A 22,500-nucleotide genomic window follows, 5' to 3' on the forward strand; every position below is an offset into this window, starting at 1 on the left:
CATCTGTTACCACGGCAACCTCCGACGCCGCACTGGGTCACATGTTCCTTTATTCTGATGAGTTTGTGACGCGTTTTAAACAATAAGGGTGAATTATATTTATCAGCCTGTGATACACACACATTAACTGTTAGATCAGCTGTGTGTGTGTGTGTGTGTGTGTGTGTGTGTGTGTGTGTGTGTGTGTGTGTGTGTGTGAGTGTGTTTAAACATGCTTAGAGAGTGGATGCAGTGTTAGTGAATGAGAGGTGAAGAGACAGAAGACGAAAAAAAGACTGATCTGTTTTATGTGGTTGCTTTTTAACACACACACACACACACACACACACACACACACACACACACACACACACACACACACACAGAGACAGAGACACAGACACAGATATAGACACACATACACACACACACACACACACGCAGACTCTCTCACACACACACACACACACACACACATATACACACAGACAGACAGACAGAGACACACACACACACACACACACACACACTCACAGAGTGTGGTCCATCGGTTGGGTCAGGGGGAACAGAGAAGAAGAAGCCGACACCTCGACTCTCTAACCCTCTGATAACCTCAATAAGATAACCAGCAGCTGTGTTAATGATCAGTTGATGTGCTGATTAGTTTTTAACTGATCAATAATCGTTATAGCAGATGAACAAACCCTCTAACTCTCTGACCCTAACCCTCGAACACTAATCATCTTCACCATACTGGGACACAGCAGGTATTAAAGGCTCATTCCAACAAATAACACACTCCTGTTTTCACTAAATCTACAGACTGCACCTTTAACAGTCCTCTCTCTCTCTCCTCTCCTCTCTCTCTCTCCTCTCCTTCCTCTCTCTCTCTCTTCCTCTCTCTCCTCTCCTTCCTCTCCCTTCTCCTTCCTCTCTCTCTCTCCTCTCCTTCTTCTCCTCTCTGTCTCTCTCCTCTCCCTCTCTCTTCTCCTTCCCTTCTCTTCTCCTTCCTCTCACTCTCCTCTCCTTCCTCTCTCTCTCTTTCTCTCTCTCTCTCTTCTCTCTCTCCTTTCCTTCCTCACTCTCCTTCCTCTCTCTCTCTCCTCTCTCTCTCCTCTCCTTCCTCTCTCTCTCTCTTCCTCTCTCTCTCTCCTTCTCTCTCTCTCCTCTCCTTCCTCTCTCTCCTCTCCTTCCTCTCTCTCCTCTCCTTCCTCTCTCTCCTCTCCTTCCTCTCTCTCTCTCTCTCCTCTCTCTCTCCTCTCCTTCCTCTCTCTCTCTCTCTCTCCTCTCTCTCTCTCTCTCTCCTCTCTCTCCTCTCCTTCCTCTCTCTCCTCTCCTTCCTCTCTCTCTCTCTCTCCTCTCTCTCTCCTCTCCTTCCTCTCTCTCTCTCCTTCCTCTCTCTCTCTCCTTCCTCTCTCTCTCTCCTTCCTCTCTCTCTCCTCTCCTTCCTCTCTCTCTCTCCTCTCCTTCCTCTCTCTCTCTCCTCTCCTTCCTCTCTCTCTCTCTCCTTCCTCTCTCTCTCTCCTTCCTCTCTCTCTCCTCTCCTTCCTCTCTCTCTCCTCTCCTTCCTCTCTCTCTCTCCTCTCCTTCCTCTCTCTCTCTCCTCTCCTTCTTCTCTCTCCTCTCCTTCCTCTTTCTCTGCTCCTTCCTCCCTCTCTCTCTCTCCTCTCCTTTCCTTCTTCTCTCTCCTTCCACTCTCCTCTCCTTCCTGTTTCTGTCTCCGTGGCGACCAGCAGTACTGCAGGTCAAAGGTCAAAGGTCACATACCTGCTTCACTCTGGCTCTGCCTGGAGAGAACTTCCTCTTAGTGATGGCCGGCTTCCCCATGCCGATCTTAGGAGTCAGAGGGAGCACAGTGGGAGGAGGAACCTGAGGAGCACAAGATTTACTGTTAGGAGGAAAGGAGGAGAGGAGGAGACACACGAGGAGACGAGGAGGAGGAGAGGAGGAGACACACGAGGAGAGGAGGAGAAAGATGAGGAGAGGAGGAGACACACGAGGAGACGAGGAGGAGACACACGAGGAGAGGAGGAGAAAGATGAGGAGAGGAGGAGACACACGAGGAGACGAGGAGGAGGAGAGGAGGAGACACACGAGGAGACAAGGAGAAAGATGAGGAGATGAGAGGAGGAGACGAGGAGGAGAGGAGGACACACACAAGGAGAGAAGGAGAAAGACGAGGAGAGGAGGAGACACACGAGGAGGAGAGGAGGAGAAGACGAGGAGACGAGGAGGAGACAAGGAAAGGAGGAGGAGGCACACGAGGAGACGAGGAGGAGAGGAGGAGAGGAAGAAAGGAAGATGAGGAGACACACGAGGAGAGGAGGAGGAAGACGAGGAGGAGACACATGAGGAGAGGAGAAAGATGAGGAGAGGAGGAGGCACACGAGGAGAGGAGGAGGAGAGGAAGATGAGGAGACACACGAGGAGAGGAAGAGACACACAAGGAGAGGAGGAGGAGAGGAGGAGGAAGACGAGGAAGAGGAGGTCTCTGTCAGGTGTCTGTCTTACTCTTACCTTAGAGAGAGGAGGAGACTCCCGAGACTGGGGGGAGGACCTGAGGGGAGGTGAAGGGGGGTAGAGCGGGGGCGGGGTGATAGGGAGTCTGGAGGGGGAGGTCTCGGGGGAGGCCTCGGTGGAGAAAGGAGACTGCCTGAGACGGATGGAGAGATCGTCTGAAGGTCTGGAGGAGCAGGGAGGAGGCCTGAGGGTCCGACCCTTCCCCCGGCGGGGGGGAGGAGGGCTGGGGGTGGAGAGGTGCAGGAGGGAGGGAGGAGGTGAGGAGGAGGTCATCAGCTGCATCACCTCCATGTCCAGAGACGGGTCCAGGTCCAGCACAGGGCTCATTGGCTCCTCCTCCTCCTCTCCATCTGACTGCTCCCCCTGCCCCGTGCCCTGCGCCTCCTCCTCTTCCTCCTCCTCCTCCTCCTCCTCCACATCACTCACTCCTCCCTCCTCCTTCTCCTCTGCATCCTGCTTCTGCCTCATTGGCTGTATCCCGGCAACCACCTCACAAGGGGCTGGTTCCTCCCGCTCCGAAGGCTCGGCATGTGATTGGTGCTCATCTTTGGTGGGTTCTGTTGCTACGGCAACAGGTTCAAACAGGCTCTGTGATTGGCTGTCATCATCTGTCTCAGCCTCTTCTTGATTGGTGGGTTTTTCCTGGGGACGGTCCTCCAGAGGAGGGGAGGGAGGAGGAGAATGGGGAGAGCAGGAGAGGGGTAAGGCAGTTCTGTGAGGGGGCGAGGAGGGGGAGGCCTCCAGAGAGCCAGCTCTAGGAGGAGACCGTGTAGAGGGGAGGGGGGAGGAAGAGGGCCGATGGTGGGGCAAGGCAGAGTGTGGTGTGGTGGGCTGGGGGGAGGGAGGAGCTAGCTGTGTGGGGAGGGGGGATGGAGGAGCTAGCTGTGTGGGGAGGGGGGAGGGAGGAGCTAGCTGTGTGGGGAGGGGGGAGGGAGGAGCTAGCTGTGTGGGGAGGGGGGATGGAGGAGCTAGCTGTGTGGGGAGGGGGGAGGGAGGAGCACCGTGAGGAGGAGACTGATGATCCCCTAAAAACAGAAACAACGAGAAGATTCAAACTCCTTGAACTCAACAAGAACCTCAGGGACAGGAGGAGCTCTACTTACCATGTTTCACCTCCTCCTCTGCTGGACTCTCCTGATGAAGCTCCTGCACCTCCTCCTCTGCTGGACTCTCCTGATGAGGCTCTTGCACCTCCTCCTCTGCTGGACTCTCCTGATGAAGTTCCTGCACCTCCTCCTCTGCTGGACTCTCCTGATGAGGCTCTTGCACCTCCTCCTCTGCTGGACTCTCCTGATGAAGTTCCTGCACCTCCTCCTCTGCTGGACTCTCCTGATGAAGCTCCTGCACCTCCTCCTCTGCTGGCCTCTCCTGATGAAGTTCCTGCACCACCTTCTCCTCTACTGGACTCTTCTGGTGAGGCACCTGCACCTCCTCCTCTACTGGACTCTTCTGGTGAGGCACCTGCACCTCCTCCTCTGCTGGACTCTCCTGATGAAGTTCCTGCACCTCCTCCTCTGCTGGACTGTCCTGATGAAGCTCCTGCACCTCCTCATCTGCTGGACTCTCTTGATGAAGCTCCTGCACCTCCTCCTCTGCTGGACTCTCCTGATGAAGTTCCTGCACCTCCTCCTCTGCTGGACTGTCCTGATGAAGCTCCTGCACCTCCTCATCTGCTGGACTCTCTTGATGAAGCTCCTGCACCTCCTCCTCTGCTGGACTGTCCTGATGAAGCTCCTGCACCTCCTCCTCTTCAGTCTTCCTCTGTTGCAGCAATGCCTCCTGCTCCTCCTGCTCCTCCTGCTCCTCAGCCACGGGGACGTCTGAAGGACCAAGAAGAAATTTATAGAACAAATTTAAAAAAGGTACAGACTCTATCAGAAGTGTAACTCTCAGCAGCTGAGAACCGTAACGGTTCACTACCGAACTGAACCTCTGGTTCCGAGCGGTCCAGGACGAACACGCGTACCGTTACAGCCCTGAAACCACATCAGACAACAATCAGCATACTCACCGTCGGTGGCTGCAGAGTCCCTCTCGGTCTGTGTGGGTTGCCGGGCGCCGGGAACAAAAAGGCTAGCTTGAGCAGGACTGTGATTAGGATCAGGCCGTACAGGGCTAGTAGGAGCGGGTTCAGGACTAGCCTCACAATTCATAGGGCTACCAGGACCAGGAGCTGGTTTATCCTGTTGTAGCACAAGGCTGGTAGGACCAGGACTTGGACTATCCTCTGGATGTACAGGGTTGGTAGGACCAGGACTTGCGGTAGTCTGTGTATCACATGATTCCAAGGGGCCACAAACAGTACTAGAAACTGGGCTACTGTGCACAGAGCTAGCTTGAGAAATGTGAGGAGGGCTAACCTGTGAGTGTGCAGAGCATGGGGGACTAGGCATCGCAGTGTTATCCTGAGTGGGACCAGAATGGACAGGGCTAGGATTGCTAGAACTAGCCTGAGTGGAAGGGTCGACAGGGGTAGCCGGTCGTTGATACATGGGGCTTACCAAGGCAGTGCTTTGTTGGCTTTCAACAGCAGACCTGTCAGGGACAGGACTAGATGGAGACTGGTCTACCTGGCTCACAATAGACTGGCTGACAGCAGATGAGTCGTCAGGTAGGGTCTGCTTAAAGCCATCTGTAGGTTCAACTAGACCAGTATGGAGGTGAGAAGCACTGGGAAGGACAGAGCTCTGCATTATGGAACTGGCCACTATGTCCACATCAAGACTTGATCTAGCCGAAGTGGGTCTCAGCTGTGCCACGGTAAGGCCACAACTGGCTTCAGTGTCAGGAGCTGGGTGGGAGCCCCCTGTGGGACTGTGATACGTTTCACTGGCCTGAGCTGGACTGTAAGAAGGGCTAACACAAGTGACAGTAGCATGTACAGGGCTGCTGTGTGTGCTGGTAGCCAATGGTGGAGTCTGTGTTTGGACTGGGCCTGACTGGGCACTACTTGAGGTGTCTTGAATGTGAAGAGGACTAGCATAACCTGGAGGACTAGACCTTTGGGGACTGTGGATGACACTAACATCATTTACCCTATCAGAGGGTGTACTTGTGTGGTCATTACAGTCTGAGGTGAGGTTGCTCAGACTGTGGCTAACAGAGCTACTAGCTGGGCTAGCATCAGCTGGCCTACAGTGTGGAGGACTAGAGCTAGTTGGAGTTGGAAGGTAGCTCGGATGGACTGCAGTAGTCTCTGAAGGACTGCAGACAGTTTGGGCATGTGAGGGGCTTGACTCACAATGATGTGTGGGGTTTGTATTCGTCTTTGTGAGCTCTGTGGAACTACAAGCAGAGGGACTTGTTCTCTTTTGAGCATCCATGGAGCCAATTAGACTGCAGTCACTGTTAGTGTCTGTGTGGGCTACGCTAGCATGTGTAGGGCTAGCATGAAGTGGCCTGTCAGGTGAATGACTAGGACTAGTTTCTGTATGAATAAAATGACTTGGATGGTCGACAGCTACCACCATCTCTTCATCCTGAGATGAAACGGGGGGGACAGGGCTGTCTGCTGAGAGGCTACCTGGTTGTGTTGGGGATCTAACAGGTGTTGCTAAGGGGCTGATTGGTTGTGCAGAGCAGGTGTCTGTTGGCATTACAGGGCTAGCTGGTTGTGTGGAGGGGCTGGTCTCCACAGGTACAGGGCTGACATGGGCAGGGACAGTTATCATTGGCATGGGGCTCGCACAAGCCAGGAGAGAGCCGACAGGGCTAGCAGGCATTTCACTGGCATGTGTTGGACTAGCACCAGCTGACTCATTTTGGATGTGTATGGGACTAGCTTTACCTGCAATAGCTTCTGTGCAGCATGATGGACTGTCATTCTGATGAATGCTGCTAGCTGTGGGAGGAATTTCCTCCATTTCAGCACAAGGTGAGCAAGTTAGGCTACTGTGTTCCATTGAAGTGCTAATGTGAACAAGGCTTTCTGGTGTGTGGACAGCAGGTATGTGACGGGGGCTAGAAGGGTCAGGGCTAAGTGTGCTACTCTGAACAGGACCAAACTGGCTTACGGGTTGGCCATCAGCACGGTGACCAGCTGGAGAAGTTGTGGACAGATCCAAGGTGTTGCCAAAAGGTGTAGGGCTACTTTCCAGTGTTTGGCCATCAAGGTTTGGACTCTTTGTGACTCTTGGCTGTGTAGCAAGCTGAAAAGGAAGTAGGATAACAGGCTCTGTAGAGTGGCCCTGCCCTGGGCTAGCAGGCTGTGACAGACTACACTGTGTGGCTCTGAGTGGGGACCGTGAGGGGCTACATGGAGCTGAAATGGGCCTCAATGAAGCATGGTTTCTTGCTGTGTGGGTGAAGCTAAAGTAGACTGGTGAGAGGTCCTGGTCCAGTGTAGAAATGTTCTGTGCAGCCCCACAGGGCAGCTGAGCAGGGCTGCTTGATCCAGGGCTCTCCTGGTCCAGTGTAGGTTCGACATGCTGTGTGGGGCTCTCTGGAGGTGATGTGCAGACTTTTGCAGGACTAAATTGAATCGGACTATGTCCTCTTTGTGGGGGACTGTGCTGAGGCTGTATGATGATACTCAGACTACATTGTCTATCAAGCTGTGACTGTGTACTGTTGTCCTGTGCAGGACTACGTGGTGATGGACTGTGATTAAGCTCTGCAGGGCCTGACTGAATCCTGGTAGGACTATACCCCACCTGGGTTTGACTGTGTGATGGAGGGCTGTGCGGAGAATGTACATGGCTACAAGACATGGGATTACTCTGCATAGGACTCAGCTGAGACTCTGTGGCTACACACTGATCCTCCGTGGAATTCTGGGTAGGGCTAGAGGGCCGGACCTGGCAAGGACTATGTTGGGCCTGTGTGATAGTCACATTGGTAGGGCTTTCCTGCAGCTCTGCAGGAGGGGTTGACATAGGACTTTGTTGGAGTTCTGTTGGACCAAGGTGAGATAGGGTATGGCTTTCCCGATGTTCTGTAGGATCCAAGTTACATGTTGTCAGGCTTTCCTGGAGCTCTGTGGGATCAGGGTGAGATGGGGCAGGACTTTGTTGGAGCTCTGTGGGATCAGGATGAGATGGGGCAGGACTTTGTTGGAGCTCTGTGGGATCAGGGTGAGATGGTGCAGGACTTTGTTGGAGCTCTATGGGATCAGGGTGAGATGGTGCAGGACTTTGTTGGAGCTCTGTGGGATCAGGGTGAGATGGTGCAGGACTTTGTTGGAGCTCTATGGGATCAGGGTGAGATGGCTCAGGACTTTGTTGGAGCTCTGTGGGATCAGGGTGAGATGGGGCAGGACTTTGTTGGAGCTCTGTGGGATCAGCATGAGGTGGAGCAGGACTTTGTTGGAGCTCTGTGGGATCAGGGTGAGATGGGGCAGGACTTTGTTGGAGCTCTATGGGATCAGGATGAGATGGGGCAGGACTTTGTTGGAGCTCCAGGGGATCAGGGTGAGATGGGGCAGGACTTTGTTGGAGCTCCAGGGGATCAGGGTGAGATGGGGCAGGACTTTGTTGGAGCTCCAGGGGATCAGGGTGAGATGGGGCAGGACTTTGTTGGAGCTCTGTGGGATAAGGGTGAGATGGGGCAGGACTTTGTTGGAGCTCTGTGGGATCAGGGTGAGGTGGAGCAGGACTTTGTTGGAGCTCTGTGGGATCAGCATGAGGTGGAGCAGGACTTTGTTGGAGCTCTGTGGGATCAGGGTGAGATGGTGCAGGACTTTGTTGGAGCTCTGTGGGATCAGGGTGAGATGGGGCAGGACTTTGTTGGAGCTCCATGGGATCAGGGTGAGATGGGGCAGGACTTTGTTGGAGCTCTGTGGGATCAGCATGAGGTGGAGCAGGACTTTGTTGGAGCTCTGTGGGATCAGGGTGAGATGGGGCAGGACTTTGTTGGAGCTCTATGGGATCAGGGTGAGATGGGGCAGGACTTTGTTGGGGCTCTGTGGGATCAGGGTGAGATGGGGCAGGACTTTGTTGGAGCTCTATGGGATCAGGGTGAGATGGCGCAGGACTTTGTTGGAGCTCTGTGGGGTCAGGGTGACACTGCACAGGACTTTGTTGGAGCTCTGTGGGATCAGGGTGAGATGGGGCAGGACTTTGTTGGAGCTCTGTGGGATCAGGGTGAGATGGGGCAGGACTTTGTTGGAGCTCCGTGGGATCAGGGTGAGATGGGGCAGGACTTTGTTGGAGCTCTGTGGGATCAGGGTGAGATGGGGCAGGACTTTGTTGGAGCTCTGTGGGGTCAGGGTGACCCTGCGCAGGACTTTGTGTGAGCTCGGTGGGGTCAGGGTGACCCTGCGCAGGACTTTGTGTGAGCTCTGTGGGGTCAGGGTGACACTGCACAGGACTTTGTGTGAGCTCTGTGGGGTCAGGGTGAGATGGCTGAGGACCCTGCTCCAACGGTGTACAGATGGTCTTGGTAGGACTATCTGCAGGCTCTGAGCAGATGAGCTGGATTGGGCTATGAGCAGTAGAACTGATGGGGGAAGCCTGTTTTAATGTATGATTTGTAATTGGTGGCTGTGAAATGCTGTGTGGGTGTGTGGGACTATGTAGAATGGCAGGGGTAGGACTGTGTGTGATCAGCTCCTCCTCCTGAGTCCTGCAGGTGGAGCAGACATAACCTTCTGACCCCGCCCTGCCCTCCCCAGTCTGGACACTACACTCCGTATGAACACACCTGTAACACACAAAACATAAAACGAGTATGGTTACATTTAAGTTTTCATTAGTCTCAAAGAACGTTCAGCCTCGAGGGCAACACACACCAGTGGCATGTGACAATCTACTGAAGACCACACAGGGGGGTGCTCTGATAGGCCCCACAGAGCCAGGACATGCAACTGTCTAATTGGTCAGCATTTACATGCATCCGCTCTTCAGAATAGCAGCATTTTTATCATATTCACTCTTGGCACATCTGTTATCTGCTGCAGTACAGTACCTCAACTGACTCATCTCTAAGAAGCACGGACTTCTATATGGACTTACCCTAACCCGAGGATACATGGACATGACCGTGATCTAACCCTAACCCTCTGTATTGCCACCCTTCACATTAGCAGCTAAGAGGCTATTCATGTCCTCCATCCCTCACTGTGACGACCTCAGTGGAGACTGCAGAAGCGCCTTAAATATCGTTACCACAAGATATCGTGACATAATTTTGAGGCTATATCGTCCAACAAAAGTATCTTTTTTGTGATAGGCCGACTTCTGTATTTAAATTTTTTTATTAACCCTAACCCTCAATTGGAATATAAAAATGTATTTATCTTTATTGGGGCTTTACACCGAGTCCTAACAGCAATCATATCATCAGAGATACTTTCTCCATTAATAATACAATACATGCAGTGTGTGTGTGTGTAGGCATGGGCCGGTTACCGGTTTCAAGGTTTACCACGGTATGAAAAAGTCACAGTTTCAAAACCACTAAAATGTTCCGTCACACCGTTCCTGTGGTATGATACAGTCTGTGGGTATGAGCGGGGTTTATTTTAATGTGACGTTTGGTCAGAGAGAGAGTGGAGGTTCCTCACGTCGTGTGCAGCTGCAGCGTGAAGTACAACCCCTCCCGTACTCGGTTGCTGTTACAAGCAGGTAGCTCTGCAGGCTGTATGACGGCTGAAGGAGGCGAGACCCCCTAACCTGATTCCTTTACACTCTTTATTATTACAAAGATCCTCTATTAGAATGTAGAAACCAGGCATGGGCCAGTTACCGGTTTCAAGCTATACCACGGTATGAAAAAGTCACGGTTTCAAAACCACTAAAATGTTCCGTCACACCGTTCCTGAGGTATGATACAGTCTGTGGTATGATACAGTCTGTGGTATGATACAGTCTGTGGTATGATACAGTCTGTGGGTATGAGCGAGTTCTCAATGTGACGTCTGGTCAGAGAGAGAGTGGAGGTCCCTCAGGTCGTGTGCAGCTGCAGCGTGAAGTACAACCCCTCCCGTACTCCAGTTGCTGTTACAAGCAGGTAGCTCTGCAGGCTGTATGATGGCTGAAGGAGGCGAGACCCCCGAACCCCCCCCCCCCCCCCCCGTCTAAAAGGACCAAGTCGGCTTTATTTATACTTCGGCTACCGTAAAAAGACAGACGGCCGCGGCTCGGAGGAAGAAGATCCCGGACAGTAGCAGCGTGAGGAGTCATCCAATATGATCGTGAGCAAGTCTCCAAAAACTGTTGAGATTCAGTTTTAAGCTCCTGCTGCATTTATTCATTTATATTCATCTTAGAAGTGTTTTTACTTTTTTCTATTATTTATGTTCTGATCTTGAGCCACAGGTTCAGTGATTGCATTTATTTGCATTTTGTGTTTTTTTCACAAAAAATAATTAATATATGTCGTGACTTGAGTTGCAGGTTTAGCCTCAGTTAAAGGACTGCACTTATTTTTTTATTTATTTAGAAATAACTCAGTTATTTTTTATTTTAAATACATATTTACTAAAAATAAAAGACCGTTCAATGGAAAAAAAATATATTTTTTTGTTTTTAAATACAGACATTTCAAAATATTACATTTTATAGCCGTAATCATAAAACCGTGAAACCGTGATAATTTTACCTAAGGTTATCATACCGTCAGAATCTCATACCGGCCCATGCCTGTGTGTGTGTGTGTGTGTGTGTGTGTGTGTGTGTGTGTGTGTGTGTGTGTGTGTGTGTGTGTGTACCTATAGCAGCAGATACAGGTCAGATAGTCCTGTGGTGAGTAGAGGTCAGGGGCGTGGTCACAGAGAGGGCAGGGCAGGGCCAGGTCACATGATTCACACAAAAATGGGTGATTGGCCCACTGGCCTGATGACCTGACACCACAGCGGCGGCACACTCTGCAATTCTGAAGGAGAGAAAGGTTTAATATCACACACTCACTCACACACACACACACACACATATATTGGACGGGTTCAGCCAGAGTTCAACACTGAAGCAGTGTGTGAAAAGTGTGTCTCTCTCACCTTGCAGCTCCAGCCGGTGGTGGGTGTGTGATCCAGAGGAGGTGTGAGACAGTGTGTGTGGAAAGCTTTATCACAGCGCTCACACACCAGCAACACACTGTCATCCCCTTGCAACCTAACACACACACACACACACACACACACACGTAAACAGGTACACACACACACACACACACACACACACACACAGGGGAGAGCACAGGTTAGCAGTTAGAAGTCAGACACATGCTCAAACTGACAAACAGGATATGACATCACAGCCGGTTTTTGTGGCGTTACCTGCAGCTCTGACACACTCGACACTGCGGACACTGCCAGCCGGCCCGGCACAGAGGGGAGGGGGCCAGAGGGGGGTCCAGGCAACTACCATGGTAGCAGTTACCACAGCAACAACACATCAACAAACTGCTGACATCACCGCCGCCTGAACATGATACGCACTGAGAGGACGCTGCAGAGAGAGAGAGAGACATCAATGATCACCACATCACGACTTTAACTGTCTTTAGATGTGTGTGTGTGCGTAGTGTGTACCTCTGTGTGTACCTGTGTGTGTGTGTCTTGTACACAGTGTGTGTCTCTGGTTCCAGTCCTGATGAGCTCCGGCGGCGGCAGCACAGGGGAAGTGGTAACTCCGCCCGCAGCCCGTCTCCCGGCAACGCAGCGTCGCTCCGAGCCGATGGCAGAACACACACACCTGGACAGGTGAGGGAGAGGAGGAGGGACTTAGAGAGGCTGAGTCACACACGCTTCATACAGCTGATTGGTGGAAACTCACCTGTGTGCTTCCTGAGTCGATGGCTTTGTCCACATAGAGCAGTGATTGGCCCTCGCCCCGACACACCCCCTCTGACCACGCTGCACACTGCAGGTGAGCACAGCACTGACCTACACACACACACACACACACACACACACACAAAGTCAGGTGACCTGCTGACAGGATGAGTTACAGGTGGGTAAAGAGGAAGTGGGCATACCTGTGGGGTCAAACAGTGATTGGACGTTGATGTCATGTGGAAGGCCGATGGCTCCGAGCTGCTCCACAAACTCTGAGGAAGACTCCTCCTCTGAAACATCAGCACACACCGATCAATGCTCTGATCATCAGCACACACCGATCAATGCTCTGATCATCAGCACACACCGATCAATGCTCTGATCATCAGCACACACCGATCAATGCTCTGATCATCAGCACACACCGATCAATACTCTGATCATCAGCACACACCGATCAATGCTCTGATCATCAGCACACTGATCAATGCTCTGATCATCAGCACACTGATCAATACTCTGATCATCAGCACACTGATCAATACTCTGATCATCAGCACACTGATCAATACTCTGATCATCAGCACACTGATCAATACTCTGATCCATCATCACACTGATCAATGCTCTGATCCATCATCACACTGATCAATGCTCTGATCCATCATCAGCACGCTGATCAATACTCTGATCATCAGCACACTGATCAATGCTCTGATCCATCATCAGCACGCTGATCAATACTCTGATCATCAGCACACTGATCAATGCTCTGATCCATCATCAGCACACTGATCAATACTCTGATCATCAGCACACTGATCAATGCTCTGATCGATCATCAGCACACAATGAATGAAATGAAGTGTTTTTAAAAAAAGAGTACTCACCAGACTGTTCAGGACTGCTGCACCTACACACACACACACACACACACAGTGAGAGACACACACACACACAGTGAGAGACACACACACACACACACACACACACAGGTTAAAGCTCTGCTCTTTTAATGGGTCTTTAAAATCGAGGACAAACAGGAAGTGAGGTCACTCACATAGGCAGGGCCTGGTTGCCACGGTAACAGTGGTCGTGGCAGTCGCTGTCCCGGTCGGAGGAGGCGCGGCGGTTGAGGATGTGGAGCGGGATGTAGCCGGGCGTCGGGCCGAACACCACCAGCCGGCCCTGACCCAGAGGAGGCTCGTCGCCACGGTAACAGAAGGCACACTGTTTCAGACTGTAGGAGAGACAGAGGTTCATTACACACACACACGCAGACACACACACACACACACACACACACACACACACACACACACACTCCTCACCGTTTCTGGGTGTGTCCCAGGCTCGGGGTGGGCGAGCCCCCCGAATCCTCCGACAGCGAGCGCTGGAACAGGGGGGACAGCGAGTCCTCGTCCTCCAGGCGGGGGGAAGCCGGGGGGCTGGAGCAGGGACTCAGGGGGGGGCTAACCCCTCCCCCCTCTGTCTCCATGGGAACAGTGCAGGGACTGCAGTCCTCCTCCATGGGGGGCGGCGGGGGGCTGAGCCGGTCCTCCTCCGCAGGATGGGGGGCGGGTCTGGGACTGGAGGCGGTGCTGTGAACCGGACTACGGTCCAGCAGCGGGGACGGGACCCTGGCTGCCCCCCCAGGACTGGTTCTGTCCTGCTCAGCACTAGGAGCAGGTTCTGGTTCTGGTGTGGGCTCAGCGGGGGGATCAGTGGGGGGATCTGGGTCAGGGTCAGGGTCAGGGTCAGGGTCAGGATCTGGGTCAGGATCTGGGTCTGGGTCTGGGGTGGACTTCCTCCTGGAGGCGGAGCGCCGGCGTCCTGACGTCTCCTTCACCTCTGAGGACAGACAGGAAGTTAGTGAGGGGGGAAGGGGGGGGGGGCAGAATGTACATAAAGTTGTGAGGTTTTGAATGGAGGACACACACCTGTCTTCGGGGGGGTTTTGGTCTCCGTGGCGACCGTGCTCTCTTCGTCCTCTACCTGCGCTCGTCCTCGGCTCCGCCCCCTGCACACACACACACACACCTGTCAATCAACAGCTCCTCCAATCACGCTGATGCTGCTGGTCTCCATGGCAACACGTTAACACAAACAGTTTCTGATTGATTATCTATCCTGATCAATAACAGCTGATCACCTCAACAATCACTTTTTGCTGCATTAATTTTAAACATGTTTATTTTTATTATTGATTAATTTGATCAGTTGTACAGTGTGTGTGTGTGTGTGTGTGTGTGTGTGTGTGTTTTACAGAGTGTGTAAGAGGTAAAACCTGGAGCAGGATTTTGGAGCACACACACCTCCTCTCTGTTCGTTACCCAGCATGCAACTTCACCACTTCCTCTCCAGAGCTCACCACAACACAAAAACAGTAACACACACACACACACACACACACACACACACACACACAGTAACACACACACACACACACACCCACAGTGACACACACACAGAGTAACACACACACACACACACAGTAACACAATAACACACACACATACACACACACACACACAGAGAGTAACACACCCACAGTGACACACACACAGAGTAACACACACACAGCGACACACACACACACAGAGTAACACAGTAACACACACACACACACACACACCACCCCCCCCCCCCCTCTCTCTACCAGAGCTGATTATAGATCAATGATCTGAAAGGTTTTAGTTTAGCAGGAATACGTTTACTCATCCGATCAGCTGACCACCAGCCTGATGACGTCACCACTTACTTCTTCCTTGATTTGGGAGCAGGAGGAGGAGGAGGAGGAGGAGGTGGAGGAGGGGGGGTGGGAGGCCCAGAGCGACCCCCGCTCCCATCTTTGCGAGGTCGTCCGCGAGGCCGGCGTTCGAGGGCGGGGCTTGTGGCGGCCGCTTTGGCCAGCTGAGCACTGCGTCCGGCCCGAGTGACGGGAGGGGGCGGTCCTCTGTCCCGAGGCTCCTGGGACTGAGCCTCAGATGGCATTCTGGGTAGAAACAGAGAGAGGGGTCAGGTTTGACTCAGAGTGATTATTAATTAATGTATTTATCATAAAGCAGCGTTGCTCCTCTCTCAGCTGACTGACTGACAGAGCTGATTCCTTTACACTCTTTATTATTACAAAGATTCTCTAACTAGGCATGGGCCGGTTACCGGTTTCAAGCTATACCACGGTATGAAAAAGTCACAGTTTCAAAACCACTAAAATGTTCCGTCATACCGTTCCTGAGGTATGATACAGTCTGTGGGTATGAACGGGTTCTCAATGTGACGTCTGGTCAGAGAGAGAGTGGAGGTTCCTCAGGTCGTGTGCAGCTGCAGCGTGAAGTACAACCCCTCCCGTACTCGGTTGCTGTTACAAGCAGGTAGCTCCGCAGGCTGTATGATGGCTGAAGGAGGCGAGACCCCCTAACCCCCAACCCCGCCCCCGCCGTCTAAATGCGCCAAGTCAGCTGTAGTTATACTTCGGCTACCGTAAAAAGACAGACGGCCGCGGCTCGGAGGAAGAAGGTAACGGACAGTAGCAGCGCGAGGAGGAAATACATCCAATATGATGATGAGCAAGTCTCCAAAAACTGTTGAGATTGAGTTTTAAGCTCCTGCTGCATTTATTTATTTATTTATATTTATATTCATCTTAGAAGTGTTTTTACTTTTTTCTATTCTTTATGTTCTGATCTTGAGCCACAGGTTCAGTGATTGCATTTATTTGCATTTTGTGTTTTCTCTCTAAAAATAATTCATTTATGTCGTGACTTGAGCTGCAGGTTTAGCCTCAGTTAAAGGACTGCACTTATTTTATTATTTATTTAGAAATAACTCAGTTATTTTTTATTATTATTTATGTTAAATACATATTTACTAAAAATAAAAGACTGTTCAATGTTTTTAAATACAGACATTTCAAAATATCACATTTTATAGCCGTAATCATAAAACCGTGAAACCGTGATATTTTTACCTAAGGTTATCATACCGTCAGAATCTCATACCGGCCCACGCCCAGTAGAAACACACCAAGCTTCATCATGAAACACACCAAGCTTCATCATGAAACACACCAAGCTTCACCATGAAACACACCAAGCTTCATCACTAAACACACCAAGCTTCATCACTAAACACACCAAGCTTCATCACTAAACACACCAAGCTTCATCATGAAACACACCAAGCTTCATCACTAAACACACCAAGCTTCATCACTAAACACACCAAGCTTCATCACTAAACACACCAAGCTTCATCACTAAACACACCAAGCTTCATCATGAAACACACCAAGCTTCATCATGAAACACACCAAGCTTCACCATGAAACACACCAAGCTTCATCACTAAACACACCAAGCTTCATCACTAAACACACCAAGCTTCATCACTAACACACCAAGCTTCATCACTAAACACACCAAGCTTCATCACTAAACACACCAAGCTTCATCATGAAATACACCAAGCTTCATCACTAAACACACCAAGCTTCATCATGAAACACACCAAGCTTCATCATGAAACACACCAAGCTTCATCACTAAACACACCAAGCTTCATCACTAACACACCAAGCTTCATCATGAAACACACCAAGCTTCATCACTAAACACACCAAGCTTCATCACTAACACTGAAACATCAGAGCAGCGAGAGTCTGAATCAGCTCCTCTGACCCGAACATATACAGTCAAGCCCGAAATTATTCACACCCCTTTTGGACATGCCACTTTTTGTTCAAATGTAAATAAAAGCTGACTGAAATATGTTTTTTACCACAATGATGCCTTTTGTACATCGTCTTTTTATCTTGGAGACGCCTGTGTCACTTCCGGTCAAAAAACAACTTGCTGGTTGAATAAAAGTAAGTTAAAATTTGCCAGGGGTATGAATCATTTCGGGCTTGACTTGATCATAAAAAGTCAGAAAATGATGAAAATATCCAAAGTGAACATTTAACGAGCTGCTTCAGAGAATCTGGTCAGCCCTGCCTCCAAAGCCCCTCCCCCAGAGGAGGCTGACGTGCACGGGATTGGTAATACATGAGCTACACACAGCTAGATATAAAACACTTTACAGTGACTTTCACATGGCTATACCTCACCTAGAAACTAGAGATATGAGCTGAGGAGGAAGGGGGTAGGTAGGAGCAGTAGGCGGGGCTAAATGAGCTTGGGACATCATGACTAGATATCGTCTCAGACGTAGGACATGGTGACTAGATATCGTCTCAGATGTAGGACATGGTGACATCATGACTAGATATCGTCTCAGATGTAGGACATGGTGACATGGTGACTAGATATCGTCTCAGATGTAGGACATGGTGACTAGATATCGTCTCAGATGTAGGACATGGTGACATGGTGACTAGATATCGTCTCAGACGTAGGACATGGGGACATGGTGACTAGATATCGTCTCAGATGTAGGACATGGTGACATCATGACTAGATATCGTCTCAGACGTAGGACATGGTGACTAGATATCGTCTCAGACATAGGACATGGTGACATGGTGACTAGATATCGTCTCAGATGTAGGACATGGTGACATGGTGACTAGATATCGTCTCAGATGTAGGACATGGGGACATCATGACTAGATATCGTCTCAGATGTAGGACATGGTGACATGGTGACTAGATATCGTCTCAGATGTAGGACATGGTGACTAGATATCGTCTCAGATGTAGGACATGGTGACTAGATATCGTCTCAGATGTAGGACATGGTGACTAGATATCGTCTCAGATGTAGGACATGGTGACTAGATATCGTCTCAGATGTAGGACATGGTGACTAGATATCGTCTCAGATGTAGGACACGGTGACATGGTGACTAGATATCGTCTCAGATGTAGGACATGGTGACATGGTGACTAGATATCGTCTCAGATGTAGGACATGGTGACATGGTGACTAGATATTGTCTCAGATGTAGGACACGGTGACATGGTGACTAGATATCGTCTCAGATGTAGGACACGGTGACATGGTGACTAGATATCGTCTCAGATGTAGGACACGGTGACATGGTGACTAGATATCGTCTCAGATGTAGGACATGGTGACTAGATATCGTCTCAGATGTAGGACATGGTGACTAGATATCGTCTCAGATGTAGGACATGGTGACATGGTGACTAGATATCGTCTCAGATGTAGGACATGGTGACATGGTGACATCGTGACTAGATATCGTCTCAGATGTAGGACACGGTGACATCGTGACTAGATATCGTCTCAGATGTAGGACACGGTGACATCGTGACTAGATATCGTCTCAGATGTAGGACATGGTGACTAGATATCGTCTCAGATGTAGGACATGGTGACATGGTGACTAGATATTGTCTCAGATGTAGGACATGGTGACATGGTGACTAGATATCGTCTCAGATGTAGGACATGGTGACATGGTGACTAGATATCGTCTCAGATGTAGGACATGGTGACATGGTGACTAGATATCGTCTCAGATGTAGGACATGGTGACATGGTGACATCGTGACTAGATATCGTCTCAGATGTAGGACATGGTGACATGGTGACTAGATATCGTCTCAGATGTAGGACATGGTGACTAGATATCGTCTCAGATGTAGGACATGGTGACATCATGACTAGATATCGTCTCAGATGTAGGACATGGTGACATGGTGACTAGATATCGTCTCAGATGTAGGACATGGTGACTAGATATCGTCTCAGATGTAGGACATGGTGACATGGTGACTAGATATCGTCTCAGATGTAGGACATGGTGACATGGTGACTAGATATCGTCTCAGATGTAGGACATGGTGACTAGATATCGTCTCAGATGTAGGACATGGTGACATGGTGACTAGATATTGTCTCAGATGTAGGACACAGTGACATGGTGACTAGATATCGTCTCAGATGTAGGACATGGTGACTAGATATCGTCTCAGATGTAGGACATGGTGACTAGATATCGTCTCAGATGTAGGACATGGTGACATGGTGACTAGATATCGTCTCAGATGTAGGACATGGTGACATGGTGACTAGATATCGTCTCAGATGTAGGACATGGTGACTAGATATCGTCTCAGATGTAGGACATGGTGACATGGTGACTAGATATTGTCTCAGATGTAGGACACAGTGACATGGTGACTAGATATCGTCTCAGATGTAGGACATGGTGACTAGATATCGTCTCAGATGTAGGACATGGTGACTAGATATCGTCTCAGATGTAGGACATGGTGACATCGTGGCTATCGTCTCAGTCCCGATCTAAATGACATCACGATCTCGACCTTTCGAAATCAACGAACGGAGGATGTAGCCACGTGAATTTAACTTCAACCTGCAGCCGCTCACCATGGCAACCGCTGATATAAGACACACGTCACCATGGCAACCGCTGATATAAGACACACGTCACCATGGCAACCGCTGACAGATGAGACACATCACCATGGCAACCGCGAATATAAGACACACGTCACCATGGCAACCGCTGATATAAGACACACATCACCATGGCAACCGCTGACAGATGAGACACATCACCATGGCAACCGCTGATATAAGACACGCATCACCATGGGAACCGCTGATAGATGAGACACATCACCATGGCAACCGTTGACAGATGAGACCCATCACCATGGCAACCGCTGACAGATGAGACCCATCACCATGGCAACCGCTAACAGATGAGACCCATCAACCGAACTCCTGCTTCACTGAAATCAGCGGTGAGGAGATATCTAGCGTTCGCTGTGAGTTACGATGTTCTCATGTTGGTACGTATGACAGATACGACACAGGAAACTCCTCCGTCCTCATTTGGAGCTCAACTTCAACTAAATTAGACTCTAAAGCAAAAACTACAATAACTACAAAAACTGCAATAAAGACATGAGACCAGCCTTTAGGAGCTCATCACTATGGCAACACTCACACCATCACCACAGCAACACTAACCCAGGGCAGGTCAGTCTGAGGATATAACAGAGATGTATGAAGGAGTCACAGCTCGGGTTTTAGTGACCTGTTCGCCTCCCTATAGCCACAACGCCAACGTTTTCAGAATCGAATCGAAGCGTGACCGTAAAACCCAAAATTAAGTCAAACCGAGGATTTTAAGACGTTTCTGTTCCTGGTTTTAAAGCTGTTACGGTAAAATATAATAACTTCATGAACTCACCAGCCTGTCCTGTCCCTAACCCTTCATCATTATATCCACATTACTGATGATTACCTACCAACAGTTCACAGTGTAACAGGCAGTATATCCATGTTTGATTTTATCCACATCGCTCTAATATCAACTAACATAACATCTGTGCTGAAAGGACCAAACAAAGATTGAGAATCGAATCGTGACGTTAAAATCTAAAATTAAATAGAAATCAAAGATTATTCAGAATCGTGACGCTTCTACTAACTGTCAGTAAACCTGAAACATATCCGTGAGGGTAATATGTCGATATTACACTGACATCATGATATGAGACTAGATATCGTCTCACATGAAGGACATCAGGATATAGTTTCTGTTCCTGGTTTTAAAAGCTGCGTTACAGTAAAATATAATAAACTTTATGAAGTTAACAGACTGCTCTAGCTGCTGTTATTTACCTTTTACTCACTTCATCATTATATCCACATTACTGAGGATTACTTATCAACATGTCATAATGTAAATATGCTGTTAAAGCTTTAACAGTCATCAGTATATTGAGTTATTGGGTTAAAAATATGGTGATGTTTGATCCACGTCTAATATCAACACATTATAATATAATAATAACAATAATAATAATAATAATAATAATGATAGTTATACTTTAGTTATTTATGCCTCCGATGGTCCACTCCAACAAAAACCAAAACCACCTTAATACCAACACATAATAATAATAATATAAAACATGTTTAATACATTAATACACAAGCAGCTGCTGAGCCAGAACCAAGTTAGCATCGCGTTATTGAGCTAGCATCAGAGTTATAGCAGGACTCTGATACCAACACATAATAATCATATAAAACATGTTTAATACACTTCTCTAATAACCCGATACTACTCTGATCCTGGGTCCATGTTCAGGTGGTGGTTACATGTAGTAGTATTATTATTATGTGTTGATATCAGAGCGATGTGGATAAAATCAAACATCACGATATTTTTAACCATCAGAGCTAGCATCAGGGCTAGCACCAGAGCTAGCATCCGAGCTAGCGTCAGAGTTTTAACAGTTATAATATTTATTGTAACTTCCGGTCTCCCTACAGGGCTCCGGGTCTCAGACTGAGCAGTGACCCGGAGCCTCAACCTTTAATCAGCTATCCATCATTTTAATTACAGACAGAACAGACAGAAGCTGCGCTGCTAGCTGTTAGCCGCTAGCTGCTCACCGCTAGCTTCCCGATCACTTCTCTGTTAGCGTTAGCAGCGTTAGCGTTAGCATTAGCTGGTCGTTCTCCCGCTCCCAGCCCCGCACCGTGCGGGGGTTTCACCGCAGCGGCCCGGCCCCGGGTAGCGGCTCGGTGTGTGCCGGGGTTAGCGGCAGGGTGCGGGGGTAACAGGCTGTGTGGGGGGGTAACAGGGTAACAGAGGTTCTTACTGCTTTGATGCTTTTCTCTGTTTCCTCTCCAGCTTTAACCGTTAAATCAGCGGAGGCTCCGGCAGATCACACCCGGCTCCTCAGCGCTCATCCCCGGCAGAGCTGCAGCATGAAACACCCGGAGCGGCCGGAGGAAGGTTCAATCTAGAAGCTTTATGTCTGAAAACTGGAGAAAAATTAAAGTTGAAGCGGTGTCTCCGTCATGGAGGCCATGTTTGGGCGACCGAAGCACCGCCTGTCAGCGCCAGCAGGAGAAGTAGGTCCAAGAAAACATGCAGCAGCAGCACCCGGTAACCCTGGTAACCCCGGGAACCCCGGTAACCCTGGTAACCCCGGTAAACCCGGTAACCCCGGTAACCCTGGTCCGGGGGTGGGGGGGGTGTACAGGTGTGTGAGAGGGTTTATTTGTTTGTGTGTAATAAAGTGTGTCTGACCCCGCGGAGGGATCTAGCTCTGCTCTGGTGATGCGGTCTCTGTCATCAGACCTGAACACCCGGACTGGATCAGAGCCGGAGCCGGAGCCAAGTTCCTGTTTTATATTTAAATACTATTATATTATAACATTTAACTCTTTATATACTTTATATCAGGATGGAAGGAAGGAAGCGAGGAAGGAAGGAAGGAAGGAAGCAAGGAAGGAAGGAAAGAAGGAAGGATGGAAGCAAGGAAGGAAGG

At 49.8% G+C, this 22,500-nt stretch overlaps 1 protein-coding gene across 1 annotated transcript in view; it reads right to left on the reverse strand.

Moving 5' to 3' along the window:
* The window catches only part of LOC128382752 (histone-lysine N-methyltransferase 2C-like), a 67,779-nt gene extending 45,731 nt beyond the window's left edge, over nt 1-22,048 (reverse strand). The window contains exons 1-17 of the mRNA XM_053342765.1: nt 21,826-22,048; nt 14,973-15,206; nt 14,152-14,231; nt 13,543-14,062; nt 13,272-13,451; nt 12,412-12,506; nt 12,210-12,319; nt 11,978-12,128; nt 11,711-11,882; nt 11,432-11,546; nt 11,147-11,310; nt 4,860-9,138; nt 4,511-4,766; nt 3,603-4,319; nt 2,963-3,251; nt 2,497-2,632; nt 1,747-1,848 (exon numbers count right to left, since the gene is read on the reverse strand). Of these exons, the coding sequence (XP_053198740.1) occupies nt 1,747-1,848; nt 2,497-2,632; nt 2,963-3,251; nt 3,603-4,319; nt 4,511-4,766; nt 4,860-9,138; nt 11,147-11,310; nt 11,432-11,546; nt 11,711-11,882; nt 11,978-12,128; nt 12,210-12,319; nt 12,412-12,506; nt 13,272-13,451; nt 13,543-14,062; nt 14,152-14,231; nt 14,973-15,205 (7,599 nt within the window). The 5' untranslated portion in view covers nt 15,206; nt 21,826-22,048. The remainder of the gene's footprint in view (nt 1-1,746; nt 1,849-2,496; nt 2,633-2,962; nt 3,252-3,602; nt 4,320-4,510; nt 4,767-4,859; nt 9,139-11,146; nt 11,311-11,431; nt 11,547-11,710; nt 11,883-11,977; nt 12,129-12,209; nt 12,320-12,411; nt 12,507-13,271; nt 13,452-13,542; nt 14,063-14,151; nt 14,232-14,972; nt 15,207-21,825) is intronic.
* Between the last annotated feature and the right edge of the window lie 452 nt (nt 22,049-22,500).

Source organism: Scomber japonicus, chromosome 21 (assembly GCF_027409825.1).
Source record: "Scomber japonicus isolate fScoJap1 chromosome 21, fScoJap1.pri, whole genome shotgun sequence".
Lineage (NCBI taxonomy): Eukaryota > Metazoa > Chordata > Actinopteri > Scombriformes > Scombridae > Scomber > Scomber japonicus.